The 26,112-nt window shown below is 38.7% G+C and overlaps 1 protein-coding gene across 1 annotated transcript; it reads left to right on the top strand.

The window, feature by feature from the left end:
• Positions 1 to 381: 381 nt before the first annotated feature.
• lancl1 (LanC antibiotic synthetase component C-like 1 (bacterial)) lies at positions 382 to 25,173 on the top strand. Its single transcript, XM_052127523.1, has 11 exons — positions 382 to 445; positions 1,622 to 1,722; positions 1,840 to 1,957; positions 5,805 to 6,012; positions 11,079 to 11,226; positions 11,637 to 11,783; positions 13,239 to 13,421; positions 15,496 to 15,672; positions 18,831 to 18,903; positions 23,614 to 23,692; positions 23,781 to 25,173. Exons 2-10 carry the CDS (start codon positions 1,636 to 1,638, stop codon positions 23,688 to 23,690), a joined length of 1,218 nt encoding a protein of 405 aa, XP_051983483.1. The 5' UTR covers positions 382 to 445; positions 1,622 to 1,635; the 3' UTR covers positions 23,691 to 23,692; positions 23,781 to 25,173.
• Positions 25,174 to 26,112: the final 939 nt, after the last annotated feature.

Below are 26,112 nucleotides of genomic sequence, written 5' to 3'. Positions count from 1 at the left end.
AATCCAGTAATCATAAAATGACTAGAAAGGTCATGGGAAACTCATGGAAATTCATTGTTCAGCAGTTATTGGAGCCCTTTAGTCTCATTGGCTTTATAGTATTTAGCTGGTTTGATTGGTGCAAGCAGAAAGAACCATCAAAACAACAGGTTTTTGGTGTAGGCCCAGAAAGACAACATTTTTTTCTCAAAAGGGAGAAAAGTAATGTGTGCGATAGTGAACATAACTTAATATTACATTTTTAAAAGCACATTTTAGAAAGCTGAACTTTGGCTTGAGCATTTATTACGTTGATAAATAAATGTTCGTTTTATTTCTGAAATTTAATTATTTGGCTAAATGGTGCAGAATCCCTCCCTTACACTAGATGGCGACATGAAATAATACTCAAGCAGAGCGTCCCGCGAGCAGACAAGAAGGATCTAACAGCGCTGCAGAGATAGCGGTATGTCTAGCTGTAATAAAACAAACTTGTATTGTTTAAAACGTATTAGCAAGAATGCATCGATAGAAAAAAAAACTTGACTGCACCTTAATAGCTCATGAATTTGTATTTTGTAGCATGCATGTTGTGACATGGAGGGCTTTGCTCATACACATGAGAGTGCACAAGGGGGGCGCTTATTTCTGGACAACAGTTTTATGTCGAAGCTATGATAGTAATTAAATCGATGCAAATATATATAATGTATAATTTCGCGGTGGATATATATTGATAATCGCCACTTTTCTAACATGCGGCGGGACATCGGGCCTGCCCGTATTCATGCAAAAGGCCCTAATTTTTTTTGTTGTGTTTCAAAACTGAGTGAGTAGTCAATCTAGACCGAATTTTGATGTTGCGCATGATAATGTTGGAAAGCACCTATTATGTAACAAATATGTTCGATTTGAACGCAGCTATGTTATATCTAAAATGCTTTGATTCGAACGAGACGATGCCCTGAATTGTTCTATTTGAATGCGCGCCTTTGATGCCCAAGCTATGTAGATGCATATGTTCAAATGCGCCTATGATGACAAATGTTTTTTTTTTTAAAACGATTAAAACTTTGCAATGCGTGTTTGATCCCGTAAAACTTTTTATTTGAAAGTTCGGACGCATCTATGATGGTCTTGTTTTATATACATTTGCATTTTTTTTTTTCACATTTGAATATCCCGATGATGCACGAAATTGTTTGAGTCAAGCCAGTCTATGATGGCCTTAACTATTTCATTCGAACGCGTCTATGATGTACTGAATTGCTCGATTCAAACGCGCATCGTGCTCAAAAACGTTCGATTTATGTGATGCTAAAAAAAAAGCGATTTAAACTTTCGAACACGCCTGTGATGGCCTATACTGTTCATTCGAATACACCTTTGAAAATAAAAACTGTTTAATTCGAACGCATTTATGATGCCTTAAATTGTTCACGTGCCTTTAATGACCAGAATGTTCGATTTATATGCTTGAATGCGCCTATGATGCAAAATAAATCAACAATTAAACTTTTGAATGCACCTTTGGTTCCTTAAAATGCTGTGCCCATTATGGTAATGACACAGCCAATATGTAGTGCATCCTCATCCATGTGTCCTCTTTATTAACCACCTCTTTTGTTACGTTTTGTTTTAGATCACTTATGAAAAATGTCTGAACAACGAGCATTAAAGAATCCCTATGCCGATTACTCGGGACCTGGATGTGCACAAGACATGTTTGACATGCAGGGCAATGTGAGTATTAGTGTCAGCTGCCACCATCCACTTTACAATATGCACCAAAATGCATTTGCTTTCCCTCTATTTACATCTGTTTTCTCGTTTTTTAATCTGATTTTCTGCTCTGTGCAGCTGACCCATAATTTTGCCAGTCATATAAGCAGAAAGATTGGTGAGCTTCTGGCCATCATGGAGAATGGACTGAAGAATGCTGATCCCAGAGATTGTACTTGCTACACTGGCTGGGCAGGTGAGATTGAATGCATACATTTAAGAAAACATAATTATTAATGCATTTTTAATTGTTAGAACATATTATTGATATCAGCCTATATGCATTTGTTGCAGTTACAGAGAAATTATTGCAGATAACCAAAATGGTAGCCAATAGTTATAGTCTGTGAGTTATGAGGTTTATGAAAAACTGTTTAGTACATTTGTAACCTGGCCTAGAATGAGTATTTAATTTGAATGGGAAAAAAAAAAAAATATATATATATATATATAATTTTTTTTATACATATATAATCTTTAGGGCTGTCAGTCGATTAAAAAAATTGTATCGCTATCGCGTAATTAAAAAATTGCCACATTATATACTAATTTTCCTGTCAAAATGTGTTTAGTTTTTTTATTTGGAATGAAAACAAAACAATAGGTAATAATATAATGCTTTATTAATTTTTTCCAACAAAGCTTTCCACAATATAAAGACAGGAATGCACAAAAATAGCACCAATTCATTTAAAGTGAAACTTTCCAAAGGATTATTGGGAGGTTGACCTATTGAAAGAATTAGTCCCCATAGGTTGAGTATTCATTCATATTTTCATTCATTTCATATTTCTATATTCTCTATCTCATACATTATTCGTGCATTTGCAACTGCTGTGTAAATGTATCTCTTCCTGCTCTGTGAAAATATGTCTAATTACCATTTCAGATGCAGCTTCTCTGCCACCTTTATGGTGTAAAGATGGCTTTAGTCCCCATAGGTTTAGTGTTTATTGCCGTGGGCAATAAATCTATAAAAAAAATTGGCCTCCACAATATTAATCTGCCTCTAGACTATGGCTGTCTGATTTCCTACAGCAATCGTGAAGCTGCGCTCATGATTCAAGGCAGAGCGTCAACACCAGCATCAAGCATCAGTTTTGGAGTTCTTGTGAAATGTGGAGTGATAGTTAAGACTTTACGTGCTTCTGTGGTAATTAAAATGCGCCTTACATAAAATGAAAATACTTGATTTCTATCACAAGTCTCATCTGTGCTTGTATTGTACATAAGATAATAACGCTAAGAGATCCTTTCTCCATTTAATCACTGACAGGGAAGCGCTGTTGTGGTGTGTCCATCACTGTAATGACTCGGGGTAGACACATTACAAAGGTTCCACCCTCCCAACAAATGTTTATGCTGTATTAACGGTAAATGTGTTGATCACGATTCAGAAAAATTATGACGTTAAACTTTAATCGTATGCGATTAACGGGTGAATTCTGACAGCTCCAGTAATCTTATATTAGATAAGACGGGTCTCCAGACAAAAAAAAAAATGACTTGGGAGCCATTGGCTTCTAAACTAAAACACTAAGGAGCCAAATGGCTATTTTTAGTCACCAAATCACAGAATTGCGCTTCAATAACAATCATTGTTTTACAACAGTAACCAAAGGTTTAACCATGGCATTTGTAGTAAAATCATACTAGCCACAATATAAACATGGTTACTGTCATGGTTATAATATATAGTATAATCATGGTTACTATATAGTAACTACAATATTACTGTTATAAAACTATGGTTAATTGTATCAAAACCATAAATTCTGTTCTGAAAACTATGGTCACTGCAGTCATGGTTACTACAATATTACTATAGTAATGGTTAATTTTTTTCATAGTCTTAAAAAAAAACCCTTTTATTTCAACCTTTTAACGTAATACCTGCACTTATACACTACATGCATCAACATAAAGTGCACTTCAAATTAATCTCAACATATAATCAATAGTCGGAAGCTGTGCATCACTATAGAAGGAAAATGCATACATGAAGAGATGTTGTGATAATGAAAATCCCACATGAAAACCCCAAACGCTTTAGTTATTGTTTCATGTCTGTCTGAATTAGCACTGGAAGGGTGTGTGCGCCATTTTGGCTTACCTGCGGCTCTTTCCCTTGGTGATGTCGGCGCGAAAGTTTAATCATGTATCAATGTATTACTATAACGGCATCTTAATGGCATTAATCAAAGCGCAATATTGACGTTTGCGATAGAGTACTGCCGCGCGGGGAAAGAGGAAGAACTTGTGCGTACGTTTTAAATAAACCCTCATGCGCATTATTGACATGTATTACCAGTATACGGCACTCGTGTCGAGCGATGTCTGCAGACAGTGCCTGTTTTGTTAAAAAAATTTGACCATTGCTGTTGTAATTGACTGCAAAAAGAAAATGTTCCCAGAAAGGAGAAACGCAGGGGGCTTCTCTATCAGCAGCTCGGCGGAGCGTATCCATTCAGGTGCATTGGCAGAGTTCGGAACTGTGTGTCTGTATCTTCGCCAAAGTTGCGCTCCAGATGCGTCATTAAACTTGAGGTGAACCGACAGAGATGCCAATGCTTCCCGTCCTGTTGGTGGCGAACCGTATGGTTGTTTTTACCGAGAACCATTACACTCATACAATATGCGTTCAGTCCAGATGCGTCGAGAGGGTCAAATCGTCCAGTAGTCATTCATTTTCTATGGCAGCTAGCGGCGAGAAGCGGCGCGTCTGTGGCCAGCACGTATTAGGCGTTGTGGGCATCAGAGGAAATTTCAAGTTCAACATTTTGGTAATGAGCTTTGACGCGGTTCGGCGGCAACCTATTGGAATATAGAAGTGCTCCGCTTTAGCGAAGTCTAGAGAACACAACAGTGTAAACTTTGGTTCCCACCAAACATCAGTTCCGAAGACAAAATGGAGGAGAAACTAATTGTTGCCGTGGCGGGTTTTCCCGTAATGTATATGATCTGTCCCTGTTTGCTTACAGGTATATAAATAAAAAAAACGATGCGTTGACAAAAGTGTCTGAAAACACTGATTTGACCCATTGCACTTAACAAACAGGACCACGGTTATAATTAAAAATTAATTTTATTTTGGTAAAGAACAACTACAATTTTAATTACTTTCTGCCATCGATCGATTTCACATTTAAAAGATTTCATGAGGATATACACTACTTGTGATAGGTCGGCAAAAATATACTGGTTGACATGTCTGGATGTTTTGCAGCCCCTTTAAATATAATTCACAAAACCAAGCATTCCGAACGAACATTGCCGCCTATTTCAACTACGTCAGAACGTCCATGAATCTTCGATAGCATTGTTGGCAGGGCAGCCAGAGCGAATATTGATGCTCTCGCCTCCTCTGGTCTGAACGCATGTTTAGTCTTGTTACCCGATGGCCCAGACACTACAAGAATGGAAATTTAATGAAATCCCAGACGCAGTTTATTGTACTACTCCAATCCCAATCAGTAAGCACCTGAAGAAGAAGAAAGTGGTACATAATGCAAGACTTTTAATTATAAAGAAGCCTGAAAAACAGACTTATTTTGAAATGTCTGCGCTCCTAGCTGTGAACTCAGCTAGTGTCATAGTCGATGGCTGATCGCTGAGAAAGTGACTCTGATTCAAACTGCTAAACTGAGCTCAAGAGTTCAAAACTCCGTTATTTTCGGGTGATTCATGATAAATACCCAAGAGTAATTTGTTCACGACTCTCTCGCGCTAGGTTTGTTGTTGCGTGTGGTGCAGTGAGCTCATCACAACAGAACGGGTGAAAAGAGGCTCGAGACACACTGGTGGTGTGCAACCTAAAGATGTATTCAATAAATCACAAGATGATATCTGACGAAATCACAGATGAACGCACACAACCCGACTGTCGCCAACGGCGACTACACTTTAAATTATTGTCGCAATCAATAATTTTTGGTTGCATTTGCGACCATTTTAGTTGCAGTCTGGAGCCCTGTAAGATAATATAAATGTATCATCTTGAAATATTAATATCCCGCCTTACCTCCTTCTCATCCAAATTGCAGGTATTTCCCTTCTCTACCTGCATCTTCACAGTGTGTTTGGAGATCCATCTTACCTGCAGAGGGCTCTGGACTATGTCAGTCTCAGTCTGAGGAGTTTAACCCAGCGCTGGGCGACCTTCCTGTGTGGGGATGCTGGACCGCTGGCTGTAGCTGCAGTGGTCTATCATCGCCTCCAGAAACCTCATGAGGCCGAGGAGTGTGTGAACAGGTCTGGTGTTGTTTTAACTTTTTCTATCTCCATCTACATTCAAAAATACATTTCAAATGCAATTTGAAATTACCATATAGGTAATGACTTGAATGCACCTCTTTTTATAATAAAGATGCTGTTAGGGTTAAGTTAACCCTAACTGTAATCTTTATTATATATAAAGATGCTGAATTTAAACACCAAACAAATAACGAAATGAGTTTAATTTTGTTGACAAGAAAACCCTAACACTGGAATTAAATCATAACCACTGTAGACCCTTGTGTGTCTCCTAATAATATCAGATAATTAGTTTTTTTTAAAACATGTAGTTCATGAAGAGGTATAACTTTTTAACTTAAAATATGTTTGAAAATAATGATCAAGACACACTATTATATTGTATATTTTTTAGGGATGCACCGAAATTTCGGCCGCCGAAAATTTTTGGCCGAAAATGGCACTTTCGGTTTTCGGCCGAAAGAGAAAAAAGGCTGAAAATATGAGCCGAAAATATATACCGCCTTGCCCCGCCCCTCAGTGCTCTGATTTCAATCTGGATCGATGTAGCCCTTATCACGGCGCTACCAAACAAAGGCCGATCATGTCAGCGGTGTGGAAATTCTTCAAAGTTTCTGATAAGGACATCACATTTGCGATCTGCAGTGTTTGTTCAGCAGAACTTTCAAGATATATATATACAGAATACAGCAAGAGATTCTACAGGAAAATGTCACAACTAGCGCAGCTACACCACAACTTGAGACGCATTTATCTGAACTAAGCCAGAAGCGACAATCCCCTTGACTACGGGCACATAAACAAAGACGGCTTTCCTTTGATTGCGCACAGGTATTTATCTGCCCAAGCACCAGCACAGAGAGTGAGAGACTGTTCAGTGCAGCATCTCATGTTCTTGATGAGCTTTCTGACAGGAGAGACTGTCAGAAAGTTTAGCAACTTTTGTTCTTGAAGAGAAACCTGTCACTTGTACTTAAATAGAAAGCGGTCCAATTTGATGTATATAGCAATTATATTACAGTTGTTCTTCACTCGAGGATACATCTGTTGTTTACAGCTGAGGTTGAGTTCAATTTCTGCTCTTTTGCACTGTTGTTTTGCACAATAATTTTCACTTAAAGTGTACATACGTTTACATAAACAGAATAGAGCACTGATCTATATATATAATTATATATTATAGTTATATATAGATCAGTGGAATAGAGGCCCTCTGCCATTCTGTGTCCTGCCTGTTGTTTTAATTATAATTACTGTTGCATATTTAAACTTTTTGAAAGATGTTAGCTTGACTGTTGTTTTGCATATAATAGTTTTCTAAAACTTTACATTATTTGGATAATTGTTAATAAAATCTGTAAAATTAGATTTTTACAGAACTGAAAGAAGAATAATATTTAATATAGTTTTAATATATGTTTTGTCCAATTTTGGTGTGCTACTTTCAATAAAAGTGTGATTTATTTTATTGGTTTGTAGTTTTTCAATTCAGATTAATTAAATTCATGAAATTAATGAAAAAGTATAAAATTAATACAATTATACACAACATTTTTTTTTTTAAAATAGGTAAAAATTTCAGTTTTCGGCCAAGTGTATCCTGGATTTTCGGTTTCAGCCCAGAATTTTCATTTCGGTGCATCCCTAATATTTTTATAGTGTATTGCCTGATTACACAACATTTTTTAAATCTTTTTATTGTGGCTGATTATTATCAATAATGTATCAGGATTTTTTCTGATATAAATAGAAATACCAGTTGCACAATATAGTATTTGCAAACCGGACGTGACTGGTGGACCACACGGTTCTGATATTCAAAATTATTTTCATACACAGGGCGGTCACTCGAGGCTGCTCAAAAATCTGCAGGGTCACGGAGCGAAACTCTCATAGTTTTCCATTTAATTCGACCCAAATAATTTTCAAAGGACTACGATTGTTTACTCTAGTGGATCCGTCAGTGGATTATATATTGTGGATATGAATTTTTCACATAGCCTGCGCAATGTAGTTTATTTTAGTTACAAATATGTCTTTGTGGTTTGACAACTTGAATGAAACCTCTTCAAAGATACATACAGAGAAATTGCATAATCATTTCTAATCATTTATTTTGTGTCGTTAAACCAGTTTCATACTCTAACCTGCAAACTCATGAACTTCACTTTCATTCTTGAAGAACTTTTGTGTGTATGCATCCTGTGCAAGGACCTCTAAAAATACCAGTCCTATGTTGTGATTCCTGTGCCTTGCGCCCTGCTTCAGAAAATTGTATCACCCCCTTGTGGTCTCTCAATGCTATTACGCAAGACATTCTACAGAAGTCCAACTAACTCAATTGGAAAGCACGCAAATTAGGCTTCTAATTGAAATGTTGACTAATGTTTATAGATTAATGCCTCAAACATATCGATAAAATAATGTGCCGATCAATAATCGATATATCAATATTTTACGACATGCCTAGTTGAATATCAATCTCTTCTCTAAAAGAGATATATTGACATCGTTTTTGGACTAAAAAGATTACTTGCGAAACATTGAGCCAAATGGCTGTTTTTAGTTGCCAAATCACAGATTTGCTCGATTTGGATTGCTGTCCAGAAACGAGATAGAAAGCAGAAGAAAAGGAAGACCACTGATAACCTATTAATCAAAGGTTTGATAAACTGTATATCGTTGTGTGTATGTGTATATATATATATATATATATATATATATGTATATATGTTGAGAAGATAAGTTTGCATTCCCTTTTGTCTCATAAATGTTCACACCCCTTTCATAATTTATAAAAACAGAGATAAAAGATGTATTATTAATTGATCTTCACAATCTACAGATAATTACATAAAGTATGCATATAGTAGTTTGTTGTCTTCTTGACAATCAATTAATTTTTGCACCTTGTGTAATAGTTGTGTACAAGTCCATCAATTGTCCTAAGTGTTAAAAACTTGATCTTGTGTATACACACACACACACAGGGCCTAATATATATAGTATATCAATTGTTTTACACTATTGCCTTAGTCTTTCTTTATTGTTACTGGACGGCTCGGACACGGAGATTACAAGAATGGAAATTGAATGAAATCCCTTATGCAGTTTATTGTGCTACTCCAATCCCAATCAATAATTACCAGGAAAAAAAAAAGTGGTACACAATACGAGACTTGTGGGACTCTTATTTTGAAATGTCTGTGCTCCCATTCGCACAGATTCGCTGAGAAAGTAATTCTGATTCAAACTGCTAACCTGAGCTCCTGTGTTCAAACCCTCAGTTCTTTTCGGGTGATTCGTGAAAAAGACCTGGTTCAAAAGAGTAATTTGTTCATGACTCTCTCATGCTGGGTTTGTTGTTGCCTGTGGTGCAGCGAGCTCGTCAGAAACAGAATGGGTGGAAAGCATCGCGAGACACACTAGTTCACGCTTTAAAGATATATTCAATAAATCTCAAGAGTATATCTGACAAAACCGCTGTTGAACGCACACAACCCGACTATCACCAATGATGACAAACTTTTAGGGGGCTTTCACACTAGCACTTTTGGTGCGCACCCCGGTTCGAATGACGTCAGAGTTCGGTTCGTTTGGATGATGTGAACTCTGTCTTCCGAACTCGGGTGCGCACCCATAAACCGTACTCTGGTCCGCTTAAAAGGTGGTCTGGAGTGCGGTTCATGTGAACTCCAGTGCGGTTCAGCTGCTGATATGAACGCATAATCGAACCAAACCGCGGAAGTGAACCGCTATTGATGGCGTATAATGTGGTCGTCCAGTCTCACACGCGTCACTTTCAAAATGAGCGGAAAGAGTTTACTTTAGTGCGTGCGTCGCGTCGCGTGTATACACTTACCTTGACGAAAAGCGGGATTGGCGCTACACGCACTGCAAGCAGAGAGATGATTTCTGCTTGCCTTCGCAAAAATTGTCTTCGGCGGACAGCTCGCTGTCTTTTGAACGATTTCAGTATTTTTGCGGCAGACAGACGCAAGTGTGTTTCTGTATCTTGATGTTGAAAACAAAACCAAAGGTTAAAAAAAGAACAAATGTGAACCGAGCAAGTCTATTCATTGAATTTTGACGCTTTTCATTTCAGCGGTTATCAAGCAACACGATTACGCACCAGCTGCAGCTTCATGACGCAAGCGTACCGCGGTTCGGATACAAATATATAATGTGAACACAGTCCATCGGGGGGAGGGGGGAGCAATCGAACTCTGGTTCGGAACAGGCAATCGAACCAAGTGTGAAAGCCCCCTTAAAGGATTGTCACAAGCAATTATTTTTGGCAGCTCTGCATGTTGAATCTAGTATCGTGTCAAAACCATTGTATTATTCGATTGGAGATTATTTGTTGATTGTTTGCATTTTGTATTTGCTTCCTAATGGCTTCTTTCCATAAAAATCTGATACTAAGATGGCGAGATGAGGGTGAATTTTGAAAGAGTTAAGTCCCTGATATACTCGCGGAGAAGTGCTTGTATGTTCAGGGGGAAAAAGAAGTTTGAAACAGCCGAGCAATGGTATACTGTTTGCAAACATTCAGACACTCAGTAAAACCTTAACTAATGTGACATTAAAATGTGTTATAAGTGACTTTATGCCTCATTCTATGAGTAGAATTCACATTAGAACAGTAAAAGATTCTTTTTAAACTACTTGATTATTTAAAGTAATATATATGCATTAGAAAATGCGCAATTTGTCTTGTTTACATCCAAGATGATAATGATGCTAATGCGCTAACATGCTATACACTGCAATAGTATGTGCCGATTACACTCTGTTATGGTAATTTATCATGACAGTGATACAACTGCAAAGATTGTTGTAAAAAGACTGTTCCGAACCACCGGAAAATACTCAAAAACACCTTAATTTTGGTCAGATTTTGTTTAAAATTATTTCTCACCAGTTTGTTTTTTGTTTTCGTGTGAAGTATACCGGGGAATCAAGGGACAGCATTTCTTTCTCAATCCTGTTTCACCTTCTCAGTCCTGACCTGCTTTTATTCCTGGGAGCTTATTGTCATCTATTTGCTCAAATGTTTCCAGGCTCCTGCAGTTTCACCAGTGTGTAGTGCAGGGGAACGGCAGACTTCCTGATGAGCTGCTGTATGGCAGAGTGGGGTATCTTTACTCCCTCATCTTCATCAACCAGCAATTTCAGCAGGAGATTATCCCCATCCAATACATTCAACAGGTCAGTCGCAATTGATTTGGCATCAGAGTTGTACGAAAGGGTATAACCTCATTCTTGAACATTCAGGGTAATTCAAGGGTAATACAAGTTTGATTTATGTATAGATTGAACTTGAAAGACAACATGAAATTTAAACAGACCCAAATTACTATATTAATCTTCCTGTTCTCATTAAATATGCTGGTTTTCAAAACCTTTGATCAAAATGTTATCTTTCTCAATGCCTAAAATCTCTAAATGGCCAAATGTTGTCTTATCAGCAAGCATGGTCGATTACAAGACGAATTGTTAATAGTTGTCTTTGGTTGCATAATCATTTTCATAGAAGTATTGCACATTTGCAAAAGCCATTTCTTGTTGTCTTTTATTAATTTGATTTGTACCTAACAAGTCTTTTGTGTATATTTCAGATCTGTGAAGCTATTCTGGCATCTGGACAGAGCCTGTCTCAGAAAAACAGGATTCAGGAACAAACTCCTCTGATGTACGAATGGTATCAGGAGGAGTATGTTGGTGCTGCCCATGGACTGTCAGGGATCTACTACTTCCTCATGCAGGTGAACAAACTCACTGTACTTTATGAAGAGTTTCAGTCTCTAGGACTGCCATTCAGGAGGCTTTTTCTTTCCCTTGGGATTCCAATAAGCGAATGAGACGGTGTCTGAAATTAACATTTAATGGGCAATGTTTGCACCTGGAATACATTTTGTACCTGTATGTGGGTATATTTTTCTTACTATTTTAAACAAGTGTGTATCGTCCGTTCATGTAAATTTAATCAATACATTCATACAAATTCTTAAAGGGAAAGTTCACCCAAAAAATAAAACATTCTCTCATCATTTACTCACCCTAATGCAATCCTATATGTGTATGAATTTCTTCTGCTGTACACAAAGATTTTTAGAATAACTTCTCAGCTCTGTAGGTCCATATAGTGCAAGTCAACAGGGTCTAAAACTTTGAAGCTCAAAAAAGCACAAACATGCAGTATAGAAGTACTCCATATGACTCCAGTGGTTAAATCCATGTTTTAAGAAGCGTTACTATAGGTGTGGGTAAGAAACAGATAAATATTTAAGTCATTTTTTAACTTTTCAAGCAGCCCTCCTAAGCTCTCATTTCTCAGAGTGTTTCTTTTATGGCGATGTGCATTCTTTGTGCATATCGCCACCTACCAGCAGGGAGGAGAATTTTGAGTTAAAAAGGACTTAAATATTGACCTGTTTCTCACCCATGCCATCATATCACTTAAGATATGGATTTAACCATGGACCCTATTGACTTGCATTGTATGGACCTACAGCTAAAATATTCTTCTAAAAATCTTTGTGTTTTTCAAAAGAAAGGTCAGACACATTTGGGATGGCATTAGGGTGAGTAAATGATAATTTTCACTTTTGGGTGAACCATTCCCATAAGATTTACAATATATTACTTGTACTAAGAATTAAATCAATATGAACTCACATTTTATGCCATAATATGTATAACCATGACTATAAAATAATATTAAGAACTATATCAGATGTTACAAACAAAGAAACAGAAGATTAACTTCAGAGGAAATAATTTTCCCCTTACATTTTGAATTTTGGGTGCATTTTTTGGCGTTTCTGCCCTGAGCTCCCTTTAATTTCTGATCTAGTATGGGATCAGAATATGCTGCTTTGAAGTGACTTTTCTACAGAGTTTCCACTGTCATGAAAAACCTGGAAGTGTTAATTTTGTTTTCCAGACCTGGAAATTAAAAGGTTACACTCTGCTCTAAAATATTTTGTCAGCTAAACGTTCTTTTGAGTAGGTTCTTTTCAGGTAATTGGCAGAAATGGTTCACAAAGTAACCTGAATAATTTAATTAAAATATATAAATAAATCAGTTTCTGGAAATTGCAAACAACTGGAAAACTAACAAATTCAAAAGGGTGGTTTCAAGCTTGCATACATTTTTTATTTATTTAATTGTTTGTCATTGAGAAAATCTATTGGTAATTCAATCTGTTTCCCTTTAGCCTGGTTTTGTTGCTGGTCAGGACAGGATTTCCTCTCTGGTCCAACCCAGCATTAACTACATGTGCCAGCTGAAGTTTCCATCAGGGAATTACCCACCATCTGTGGGGGATTCTCGAGATCTTCTGGTGCATTGGTGTCACGGCTCTCCTGGAGTTATCTACATGTTGATACAGGCTTTCAAGGTATAACTATCCGTCCCAGTGTCCTAAAGCTTTTCAGTCCCCTTTGTATTTTGATCTTTACAGATTGATTTTTTATTTTTTTAAGAACTGAGTTAGGATTGGATTTACGCTTCATATTGAAGAAAACGTTAATTGTATATATATATATGTATTCGAGACCTGGACAAACATTTATCTTTAGCTCTCGGTATTGCAGTGCAATCAAGTGTGGATAAACATTACACAAGAGCCGATACAGTGCATCCGGAAAGTATTCACAGCGCTTCACTTTTTCCACATTTTGTTATGTTACAGCCTTATTCCAAAATTGATTAAATTAATTATTTTCCTCAAAATTCTACAAACAATACCCCTTAATGACAATATGAATGAAGTTTGTTTGAAATCTATTACAAATATAAAAAAAACGAAAAAAATATGTACATAAGTACTCACAGCCTTTGCCATGACGCTCAAAATTGAGCTCAGGTGCATCCTGTTTCCACTGATCATCCTTGAGATGTTTCTACAACTTGATTGGAGTCCACCTGTGGTAAATTCTTTTGACTGTACATTATTTGGAAAGGCACACACCTGTCTATATAAGATCCCACAGTTAACAGTGCATGTCAGAGCACAAACCAAGCCATGAAGTCCAAGGAATTGTCTGTAGACCACCGAGACAGGATTGTATTGAGGCACAGATCTGGGGAAGGTTACAGAAAAATCTCTGCATCATTGAAGGTCCCAATGAGCACAGTGGCCTCCATCCATAAATGGAATTAGTTTGGAACCACCAGGACTCTTAAGAGCTGGCCGCCCGGCCAAACTGAGCGATCGGGGGAGAAGGGCCTTAGTCAGGGAGGTGAACAAGAACCCGATGGTCTCACTGACAGAGCTCCAGCATTTCTCTGTGGAGAGAGGAGAACCTTCCAGAAGAACAACCATCTCTGCAGCACTCCACCAATCAGGCCTGTATGGTAGAGTGGCCAGACGGAAGCCACTCCTCAGTAAAAGACACATGACAGCCCGTTTGGAGTTTTCCAAAAGGCACCTGAAGGACTCTCAGACCATGAGAAACAAAATTCTCTGGTCTGATGAAACAAAGCTTAACCTGAATGGCAAGCGTCATGTCTGAAGGAAACCAGGCAACGCTCATCACCTGGCCAATACCATCCCTACAGTGAAGCATGGTGGTGGCAGCATCATGCTGTGGGGATGTTTTTCAGCGGCAGGAACTGGGAGACTAGTCAGGATCGAGGGAAAGATGAATGCAGCAATGTACAGAGACATCCTAGATGATCCCAAACTGGGGTGAAGGTTCATCTTCCAACAGGACAACGACCCTAAGCACACAGCCAAGATAACAAAGTGGCGGCTACGGGGCAACTCTGTGAATGTCCTTGAGTGGCCCAGCCAGAGCCCAGACTTAAACCAGATTGAACATATCTGGAGAGATCTGAAAATGGCTGAGCACCTACACTCCCCATCAAACCTGATGGAGCTTGAGAGGTCCTGCAAAGAAGAATGGGAGAAACTGCCCAAAAATAGGTGTGCCAAGCTTGTAGCATCATACACAAAAAGACTTGAGACTGTAATTTGTGCCAAAGGTGCTTCAACAAAGTATTGAGCAAAGGCTGTGAATACTTATGGATAATATACTTGATAATAAAAAAAAAATTATAAATTTGCAAAGATTTCAAACAAACTTCTTTCACGTTGTCATTATGGTTTTTTTTTTTTTTTTTTTTTTTTAGAATTTTGAGGAAAATAATGAATTTAATCAATTTTGGAATAAGGCTGTAACAAAACAAAATGTGGAAAAAGTTAAGCATTGTGAATACTTTCAGGATGCACTGTAGTTTTCGTAACACCGTTAGCATGCGCAATCTATACACATTATACATTACTCTCAATATACAATGCACATGTTAGAAGGCTTTCAAATAGTGAAACTATTGTAATAATTCTTATTTTAAAGATCATACTTATGATTTCTCTTTGATCTGTAGCATTCCTAGTGTAAGATATGTGGAAGTGAATTACAATAATGTTGTTGGGGCTAATATAGAAGGACTGCTGTTTTCCTCTCCAGGTGTTTGGTGTAAAGCAGTATTTGGTGGATGCACTGCAGTGTGGGGAGCTGATCTGGCAGAGGGGTCTTCTGAAGAAGGGCTATGGGCTTTGCCACGGAGCTGCTGGAAATGCATATGGATTCCTGGCTCTTTTCAAGATCACTCAAGATCCCAAACACCTCTACAGAGCCTGTGTGGTGAGTCTGGCTAATCTTAAACTTAGACTGTACTTCTGTTAACTTAACATGAATATACAGTTGAAGTCAGAAGTTTACATACACCTTAGCCAAATACATTTAAACAATTCCTGATGTTTAATTGTAGAAAACATTCCCTTTTTAGGTCATTTAGGATCACTACTTTATTTTAAGAATGTGAAATGCCAGATTAAAAATAGAGAGAATGATTTAAGTTTTTAAAAAAAAAAAAAATTGTATTCATCACCTTCCCAGTGGGTCAGAAGTTTACATACACTTTGTTAGTATTTGGTAGATTGTTTTGGTTTGCCTTCCACAAGCTTTTCAAAATAAGTTGCTGGAATTTTGGCCCATTCCTCCTGACAGAACTGGTGTAACTGAGTCAGTATTGTAGGCCGCCTCGCTCGCCCATGCTTTTTCAGTTCGGTCCACAGATGTTCATGTCAGATTGAGGTCAGGGCTTTGTGATGGCCACTCCAATACCTTGACTTTGTTGTCCTTACGCCATTTTTCCACAACTTTGGAATAATGCTTGGGGTCATTGTCCTTTTGGAAGACCAATTTGCGACCGAGCTTTAACTTCCTGGCTGATGTCTTGACATGTTGCTTCAATATATACACATAATTTTCCTTCCTCATGATGCCATCTATTTTGTGAAGTGCACCAGTCCCTCCTGCAGCAAAGACCCCACAACATGATTCTGCCACCCCCATGCTTCACGGTTGGGATGGTGTTCTTCAGCTTGCAAGCCTCACCCTTTTTCCTCTCAACAAAACCATGGTCATAATGGTTACATTTGTGTTTCATTAGACCAGAGGACTTTTCTCCAAAAAGTAAGATCTTTGTACCCATGTGCACTTGCAAACTGTAGTCTGGGTTTTTTATGGTGGTTTTGCAGCAGTGGCTTCTTCCTTGCTGAGCAGCCTTTCAGGTTATGCCGATATAGGACTTGTTTTACTGTGGATATAGATACTAGTCTACCTGTTCCTTACAGAATCTTCACAAGGCCTTTTGCTGTTGTTCTGGGATTGATTTGCACTTTTTGCTCCAAAATAATCTTTCGGAGACAGAATGTCTCTCCTTTCTGAGTGGCATGATGGCTGCGTGGTCCCATGGTGTATATACTTGCGCTCTATTGTGTGTACAGTTGAAAATTGTACCTTCAGGCATTTGGAAATTGCTCCCAAGGATGAACCAGACTTGTTGACAGGCTGATTTCTTTAGATTTTTCCACTTATGTAAAGCAAAGAGGCATGGAGTTTGAAGGTAGGCCTTAAAATACATCCACATGTACACCATCAATTCAGTACACCACCTATCAGAAGCCAATTTTCTAAATGCTTGACTTAATTTTCTGGAATTTTCCAAGCTGCTTAAAGGCACAGTTAACTTGTGTATGTAAACTTCTGACCCACTGGAATTGATAGTCAATTAAAATTGAAACGATCTGTCTGTAAACAATTGTTGGAAAATGACTTGTACACAAAGTAGATGTCTTAAACAACTCGTTAAAACTAGTTTGCTAATATTTAATCTGTGGAGTGGTAAAACATTAGTTTTAATGACTTCGACCTAAGTGTATGTAAACTTCTGACTTCGTGTGTGTGTATACGGTATCTCACAAAAGTAAGTTGTCCCCTCAAAATAACTCAACATGGGAGGGGACAGCAAGTTTACACTGTTATACAAGCTGTACACTCACTACTTTACATTGTAGCAAAGTGTCATTTCTTCAGTGTTGTCACATGAAAAGTTATAATCAAATATTTACAAAAATGTGTACTCACTTTTGTGAGATACTGTATATTGTTTTTTTTATAAAGTTTGCGAAAGATACTCTTTCAACACTCAAAGCACAGTCCCCAATCAAAACACAAAAACGGTCTTAGATTATTGAGGACCAACTATATCGAAACCCATAACAAACCCTTAAAGGACTAGTTTACCCAAAAAGCTAAATTCTCTAATCCTTTATTCATCTTCATGCTATCTCAGATGTGTATGACATACTTTCTTCCACAGAACACAAACAACAAATGTTGTTTGTCTCTGCTCTGTTTGCCCACACAATGCAAGTGAATGGGTACCATAACTTTAAAGCTCCAAAAGGCACATACTGTAAAGGCAGCATAAAAGTAATCGAAATCACTCCAGTGGTTTAATCCATGTTTTCTAAACCTATCCAATTGGAAAGTGTTTTCAGTGAGAACAGATCAAAATGTAACTCCTTTTTCACTGTATATCTTGATATTTGCTGTCTACTTGGCAGTCATGATTTCAAGCTTGATTATACTTCCTAGTGCCATCTAGCACTCTGCGCATGTGTCAAGTACTAGGAAGTGTAATTGAGCTTGAAATCATGATTGTGCCCAGAGACTGCAATGACCAGAGAGTTACATTTTGGTCTGTTCACGATTGGATCACTTCAGAAGGCATGGATTAAATCACTGGAGAATTATGGATTATTTTTATGCTGCATTTGTGCTTTTTGGAGCCTAAAAATTCTGGTCACCATTCACTTGCATTTTTAGTACTTATCTCAGCTGAGATATTCTTAAAATCATTATTTGTGTTCTGCAGAAGAAAGTCAGTCAAACACATGTGGGATAACATGTGGGTGAGAAAATTAATTTTCATTTTTGGGTGAACTATCCCTTTAAGATTGATAATGTATTACTGACTAATATTGCAAATGGGCTTAAAAAAAATCCTATATGACATAACCCCTTTTAGAAGTTCTCCAATACATTGAGTTGGTTAACTTTATTAAAAAGAGTCTGAATAAAGTTCATGCATTAGCCACATTTGAGCTTACATTAATGATTGGTTGGCTGTCACTACGAGTTGGTTTTGTCAGATGTTTTTATTGTTTTATTTTTTTTTTTATTAATAATTAAAATAAATTGCAATGTATTTCTACGACTAAGTTCCGGGCTCCTTATGTAAAGTTTTATGAAGCAATGCTTTTAATCATGTGTGAAATCTGTCCAATATTTCTCAAAGCACTTCAGTGAAATAACACTTGTTCGATGTGTTCTTTTATGCATTTTTCGTGTAACTGCTGAAAGCTGTTATAAATCATTTTGCTGTCAATAGGAATGCTGTCATTTCTTGTTATGTGTACCAAAGCATGATGTGATTTGATGTCTTATCTCAGTTTGCAGATTGGTGCATGAATTATGGTAAACATGGCTGCCAGACTCCAGATACTCCGTTCTCTCTGTTTGAAGGTATAGTAAGAATTATGCGTTTATGTTTGTATACAGTTCAGATAGGTCTTTTCAACAAATAATTTTAAGGGGTGGGGATTGTTTTTAGTACACATACAAAAAATGTATACTTATGACACAATCTTTAGAAACTTAAGGCCAAATTAAAAGTGCATTAAAATAATTTCGATATTCAGTTTTACATACACTCACCTAAAGGATTATTAGGAACACCTGTTCAATTTCTCATTAATGCAATTATCTAATCAACCAATCACATGGCAGTTGCTTCAATGCATTTAGGGGTGTGGTCCTGGTCAAGACAAACTCCTGAGCTCCAAACTGAATGTCAGAATGGGAAAGAAAGGTGATTTAAGCAATTTTGAGCGTGGCATGGTTGTTGGTGCCAGACGGGCCGGTCTGAGTATTTCACAATCTGCTCAGTTACTGGGATTTTCACGCACAACCATTTCTAGGGTTTACAAAGAATGGTGTGAAAAGGGAAAAACATCCAGTATGCGGCAGTCCTGTGGGCTGAAAATGCCTTGTTGATGCTAGAGGTCAGAGGAGAATGGGCCGACTGATTCAAGCTGATAGAAGAGCAACTTTGCCTGAAATAACCACTCGTTACAACCGAGGTATTCAGCAAAGCATTTGTGAAGCCACAACACACACAACCTTGAGGCGGATGGGCTACAACAGCAGAAGACCCCACCGGGTACCACTCATCTCCACTACAAATAGGAAAAAGAGGCTACAATTTGCAAGAGCTCACCAAAATTGGACAGTTGAAGACTGGAAAAATGTTGCCTGGTCTGATGAGTCTCGATTTCTGTTGAGACATTCAGATGGTCGAGTCAGAATTTGGCGTAAACAGAATGAGAACATCAAATCAAATCAAATCAAAATCAAATCAAATCACTTTATTGTCACACTACCATGTACACAAGTGCAACAGTAGGTGAAATTCTTGTGTGCAGTTCCGAGCAACATAGCAGTCATGACAGTGACGAGACATATACCAATTACAATAAACAACATACATACACAACATAATTTACATATCAAATGTACACATACTTACACAACACGATAATTATATACAATACACACAATATAGAATACACAATATACAGTAAAATAAGTAAGGAGTATATGAAATATATAATATATATATATATAATGTATATGAAGTAGTATATTGAGGAGAATATGTTGACAGTCCAGTGTGAGATTATAGATTAATAAAGTGCAGTGCTAATTATTGATCCTGATAGATCGTGTTCAGCAGTCTGATTGCTTGGGGGGGGAAAAAGCTATCATGTAGTCGGCTGGTGCGGGTCCTGATGCTGCGATACCGCCTGCCTGATGGTAGCAGTGAGAACAGACCATGACTCGGGTGGCTGGAGTCTCTGATGATCCTCCAAGCTTTTTTCACACACCGCCTGGTATATAGGTCCTGGAGGGAGGGAAGCTCACCTCCGATGATGTTCCTGGCAGTTCGCACCACCTTTTGCAGGGCTTTGCAGTTGTGCGCGGTGCTATTGCCGTACCAGGCGGTGATGCAGCCAGTCAGGATGCTCTCTACAGTGCTGGTGTAGAACCGTGTGAGGATGTGTTGTTTCATTCCAAACTTCCTCAGCCGTCTAAGGAAGAAGAGGCGCTGGTGAGCCTTCTTCACAACGGCCTCAGTGTGGACGGACCATGTGAGTTCCTCAGTAATGTGGACACCGAGGAACTTGAAGCTGCTGACTCTCTCCACCGGTGCTCCATTGATGGTGATGGGGCTGTGTTCTCTGTCTTTCCTCCTGAAGTCCACTACAAGCTCCTTGGTTTTACTGACGTTGAGGGAGAGTTTGTGCTCCTGACACCAGCGTGTCAGAGTGTGCACCTCCTCTCTGTAGGCTCTTTCATCATTGTCAGTGATCAGACCTACCACCGTCGTATCGTCAGCAAACTTAATGATGGTATTGGAGCTATGTGTTGCCACACAATCATGTGTGTACAGGGAATACAGGAGTGGGCTGAGAACACAGCCCTGCGGGGTTCCAGTGTTGAGGGTCAGTGATGAGGTGTTGCTGCCCATTCTAACCACCTGACGTCTGCCTGACAGGAAATCCAGGATCCAGCTGCACAGCGAGCTGTTTAAGCCCGGAGTTTCTCATCAAGCTTGGAGGGCACTATGGTGTTGAATGCTGAGCTGTAGTCTACAAACAGCATTCTCACATATGTGTTCCTTTTTTCCAGATGGGAGAGAGCAGTGTGTATTGTAGATGTAATGGCATCATCGGTGGAGCGGTTCTTGCGGTAGGCAAACTGCAATGTGTCCAAAGAGGGGAGCAGAACAGAGCAGATGTAATCTCTGATTAACCTCTCAAAGCATTTGCTGATGATGGGGGTCAGAGCAACAGGACGCCAGTCATTTAAGCAAGTGATTGTGGCTTGCTTCGGTACAGGCACAATGGTTGATGTTTTGAAGCATGTGGGGACTACAGACAGGGAGAGGGACAGATTGAAAATGTCCGTAAAAACACCAGCCAGTTGATTCGCGCAACGCTCTGACGCGGCCCGAATGCCGTCTGGACCCGCGGCTTTACGGAAGTTCACCCGTCGGAAGGATCGGGTTACATCCACAACAGAGACGGAGAGTGAACCAACCTCTGTAGCGTCAGCTGCGAATAATCTCTCCGCGAGGGCGGAGTTATTGTCCTCAAAACGAGCATAAAATGTATTAAGTTCGTCCGGGAGAGAGGCAGTGGTGTTCATGGCGGAAACTTTATTCGTTTGTAGTCCGTGATTGTGTTAATTCCCTGCCACATACTTCTAGAGTCAGTGGTGTTGAACTGACCTTCAAGCTTGTGCCTGTACTGGCGTTTCACTGTACTGATAGTGTTACGGAGGGCATAACTGGCTTGTTTACGCTCCACTGTGTTAGAAGAATTAAAAGCGGAGGTCCGCGCAGTGAGTGCCGCGCGAACCTCGCCGTTAACCCATGGTTTCTGGTTGGGGTATATCCGTATAGTTTTGGTCGGAACAACGTCCTCTACGCACTTCCTGATGAAACACGTTACGCTGTCAGTGTAAGCCTCGATGTCGTCATCAGAGGCGGACCGGAACATCTCCCAGTCCGCGTGATCAAAACAGTCTTGTAGCGCAGAATCTGATTGGTCCGACCAGCACTGGATCGTTCTGAGGGTGGGTGCTTCCCGTTTTAGTTTCTGCCTTTAAGCAGGTAGAAGTAGATCGGAAGAATGGTCCGATTTGCCAAATGGGGGGCGGGGGAGTGATTTGTAGCCTTCCCGGAAAGCAGAGTAACAATGATCTAAAACCCGGTCCCCTCGTGTGTTGAACTTTATGTGTTGGTGTTGTTTTGGAGCGATTGTTTTGAAGTTGGCTTTGTTAAAGTCCCCGGCAACAATGAACGCAGCCTCAGGGTGCGCGGTTTCCTGCTCACTTATACTCCCATACAGTTCCCTGAGTGCCCGGTCTGTGTCAGCTTGTGGGGGGGATGTACACAGCTGTGATGATGACCGCTGTGAATTCCCTCGGCAGCCAGAATGGTCGACACACAAGCATGAGAAATTCCAGATCAGGAGAGCAGAAAGACTTGATTAAATGTACGTTCCGCTGATCACACCATGATTTTCACTCTGTCTGCTCGGTGCACGGAGAAGCCCGTGATTTCGATGGCCGAGTCTGGAATCTCCGCAGCCAGCCAGGTTTCTGTAAGGCAGATAACACAGCAATCTGTCGTCTCTCGTTGGAAAGAGATCCGCGCTCTCAGCTCGCAGAGCTTGTTGTCCAGAGACTGAACATTTGCCAGTAGTATACTGGGAAGCGGGGGTCGATTTGCACGACGTCTTACTCTGATGAGAACGCCGGCTCGTTTCCCTCTTTTCCTTCTGCGTTTCCGCTGCCGGACAGCCCAGACAAAGGGCTCCGCCGGCGTGTTTGTAAACAGCGGGTCGGCATTAAGGAATTTGAAGTCCGGTTTTCGATGTGTAGTTGTAGAACCAATGTCCAACAGTATTTGTCTGTCATAAACAATAAGGCATGGATCCATCATGCCTTGTTACCACTGTGCAGGCTGGTGGTGGTGGTGTAATGGTGTGGGGGATGTTTTCTTGGCACACTTTAAGCCCCTTAGTGCCAATTGGGCATCGTTTAAATGCCATGGCCTACCTGAGCATTGTTTCTGACCATGTCCATCCCTTTATGGCAACCATGTACCCATCCTCTGATGGCTACTTCCAGCAGGATAATGCACCATGTCACAAAACTTGAATCATTTCAAATTGGTTTCTTGAACATGACAATGAGTTCACTGTACTAAAATGGTCCCCACAGTCATAGATCTCAACCCAATAGAGCATCTTTGGGATGTGGTGGAACGGGAGCTTCGTGCCCTGGATGTGCATCCCACAAATCTCCATCAACTGCAAGATGCTATCCTATCAATATGGGCCAACAATTCTAAAGAATGCTTTCAGCACCTTGTTGAATCAATGCCACGTAGAATTAAGGCAGTTCTGAAGGCGAAAGGGGGTCAAACACAGTATTAGTATGGTGTTCCTAATAATCCTTTAGGTGAGTGTATAATATATTGCAATTATTCAGTAGTTTTACCTAGCCCTATAACATACTAAAAATTTATTTAATGATTGTGGTTTGACTTATGAGTAGCAGTACTGATGAAATACCTCCTTGTTTGTATTATATTTTCTTATGAAGGAATGGCAGGCACTATTTATTTCCTGGCTGATTTGCTGCAACCAGCTAGAGCAAAGTTCCCCGCATTTGAAGTGTAAAGGTAACTATGCCTCTTTTATGAATGTTTGGCAATTTATAAGTTAATCATGCAAATAAACTTTTCCTTACTTTTAATTGCATTATTCCAGACTGTTCCAGACGGCTGAGCTTTTTCGCTTGAGCTTCGTAGAGCTGTAAGATTGCATCTTCTGAAAGTGGAATAGTACTGTCACTCTGCATGTATATATGCATATTTCAAGTCTGCCAGAATTCTCTCATTGTCTTAGGAGAGTTGATGTACATGTGTGAAACAGTACTACAGAGAGATGCTCTTCACTCTAATCTAATGAAAGGTGGATGGGACTGTATTTTCGAGACTATAAAGCAAAGCTGTTTTTAATTGTTCATTATCAATCATATGCTTAACAGATTACTTTTTTTTTTTTTTTTTTGTGTGTGTGTGTGTGTGTGTGAAATGTTTCTAAATGTTACTAAGGCCGTTTTCCGTGACTCAATATTTTGATGTATTTGTTAGAATATATTCTGACGTAATATCAACACTGCGGTGTTAAATTTACCATCCCTGTAAATTTAAGTGGAAGTGCATTCACAGAGTCGACTGCTTTAAAGTGATCTTTCACCCAAAAATGAAAATTCTCATCATTTACTCACCCTCATGCCATCCCATGTGTGAATGACTTATTTTCTTCTGCAGAACATGAACAAAGATTTTTAGAAGAAAATCTCAACTCTGTAGATCCACACAATGCAAGTGAATGGTGGCCAGAACTTTTGAAGTTCCAAAAAGCAAATGAAGGCAACATCAAAGTAATTGAAGGTTCAATGTATATCTTCAGTAGTGATATGATGTTTGTGGGTGAGAAACAGATCAATATTTAAGTCCTTTTATTACTGTAAATTCTTCTCCCTGCCCCGGTGGCAGTGAGATGCACGAATAATGCAAGTCACCTAAAACAAAATAATGTGAAAGTGTAGATTTACAGTAAAAAGTCTTATTGAGTATTGATCGGTTTCTCAACCACATATCACTTCAAAAGACATTGATTTAACCACTATAGGCATATGTTTTACTTTTATGCTGCCTTTTATATGCTTTTTGGACCTTCAAAGTTCTGGCCACCATTTACTTGCGTTGCATGGATCTACAGAGCTGAGATATTCTTCTACAAATCTTTGTGTTCAGCAGAATAAAGTCATGCACATATGGAATGGCATGAGGCTGAGTAAATGATGAGGGATTTGAATTTTTGGGTGAACTTTCCCTTTAAGATAATACTCACAAAAGACACTTTTGACTGTGTTAATATGCTTTCAGTAAGATTTATGTTTTTGCTATATGCATTAGTAATATATAAAACATTTTTTTCCCTTTTTATCTCTTGATAATACTGGTAGTGATATCAGAGGATGTGCTGCAAGGCAAACATGTGTTAGATGGTAGAATCTGTTAGCATGTATTTGCAAAAAAAAAAAAAAAAAAATATGTTCATTTTCACCTACATGCCGATTAAAAACAAGGAAAAATAAGTTTTGCTGGCAGTGGTCTGCTCTTATTTACATTTGTCTTGTCAAACAGTTCATAAGTATTAACAATGGGGATGGAAATGTCAAGTGTCCATAAACATTTTTTCTACACTAGATGGAGCGATTGTGTTTGCAATGTCTTTGGGGACTAAATGCCAGCCATTTTATTTCAAACGTTAATGAAACTTCAGAAACTGACTCGCTATTTAGAGGATTACAATGTCTGGTTAATATTGTATAGATTGCTCCTTGCTAGTGTATCCATTCAAATCAAGGGTTGCGAGTTGCAGCCAATCCCTTCACTGAAAAATTGAGGCAAACAACTACCAACTTTAAATTAAAACTTTCAGATATTGATTTTGTAATACACATGTCAATTGCTCTTATCTTGAAATATTGAGAAAGCTAAATCATACATTTTAATGGCCTTTAACCTTTAAATTTAACTCTTTGGCTGAACTTACAAATGCAATGTAAGCTCAACTTATATACTTAAAGTAGAAAAAAATCAAACTAGCTTGTATAGTGAAACACTGCTTTAATGAGCATATTAATTGCTCATTGAGTATAGCAATTATTGTAGAACAATCTTACATTTTACTTGTCCTCAACCAAATCTCAAGCTGTACTATTCACCATAATGGTAACCCCCCCAAAACTTTAACATAACTGAAATTCTTCTAAATGGTAACACAACATTAAATAATAACAAGTATCCGCCTTTAACATTCATCTTGCACAAAGACACTTAACTTAATTTTAACACATACTCTCGCTGTTGACTGCCATGCATAGCATGCATGGAAATATGTACTGCCCAGTTTCAATTAAATGCAATGCAATACAATAAAACAAGTGTCTTAAAAGTGTCAGTTTCCTGAAGTGCTTAATACTCGTGATTGTTAATTTATTTGAACTAATTTGTATGGTAAAATT

This window comes from Xyrauchen texanus, chromosome 5, assembly GCF_025860055.1.
Source record: "Xyrauchen texanus isolate HMW12.3.18 chromosome 5, RBS_HiC_50CHRs, whole genome shotgun sequence".
NCBI lineage: Eukaryota > Metazoa > Chordata > Actinopteri > Cypriniformes > Catostomidae > Xyrauchen > Xyrauchen texanus.
The sequence above is the reverse complement of the archived record's forward strand: the minus strand, read 5'-3'. Positions and strand labels throughout refer to the sequence as shown.

Coding starts and splice junctions, on each gene's coding strand:
- lancl1 (XM_052127523.1), top strand. CDS start 1,636: ATGTCTGAACAACGAGCATTAAAGAATCCCTATGCCGATTACTCGGGA. Junction 1,958..5,804: donor TTGCTACACTGGCTGGGCAG/GTGAGATTGAAT, acceptor TCCAAATTGCAG/GTATTTCCCTTCTCTACCTG. Junction 15,673..18,830: donor ACCTCTACAGAGCCTGTGTG/GTGAGTCTGGCT, acceptor GTCTTATCTCAG/TTTGCAGATTGGTGCATGAA.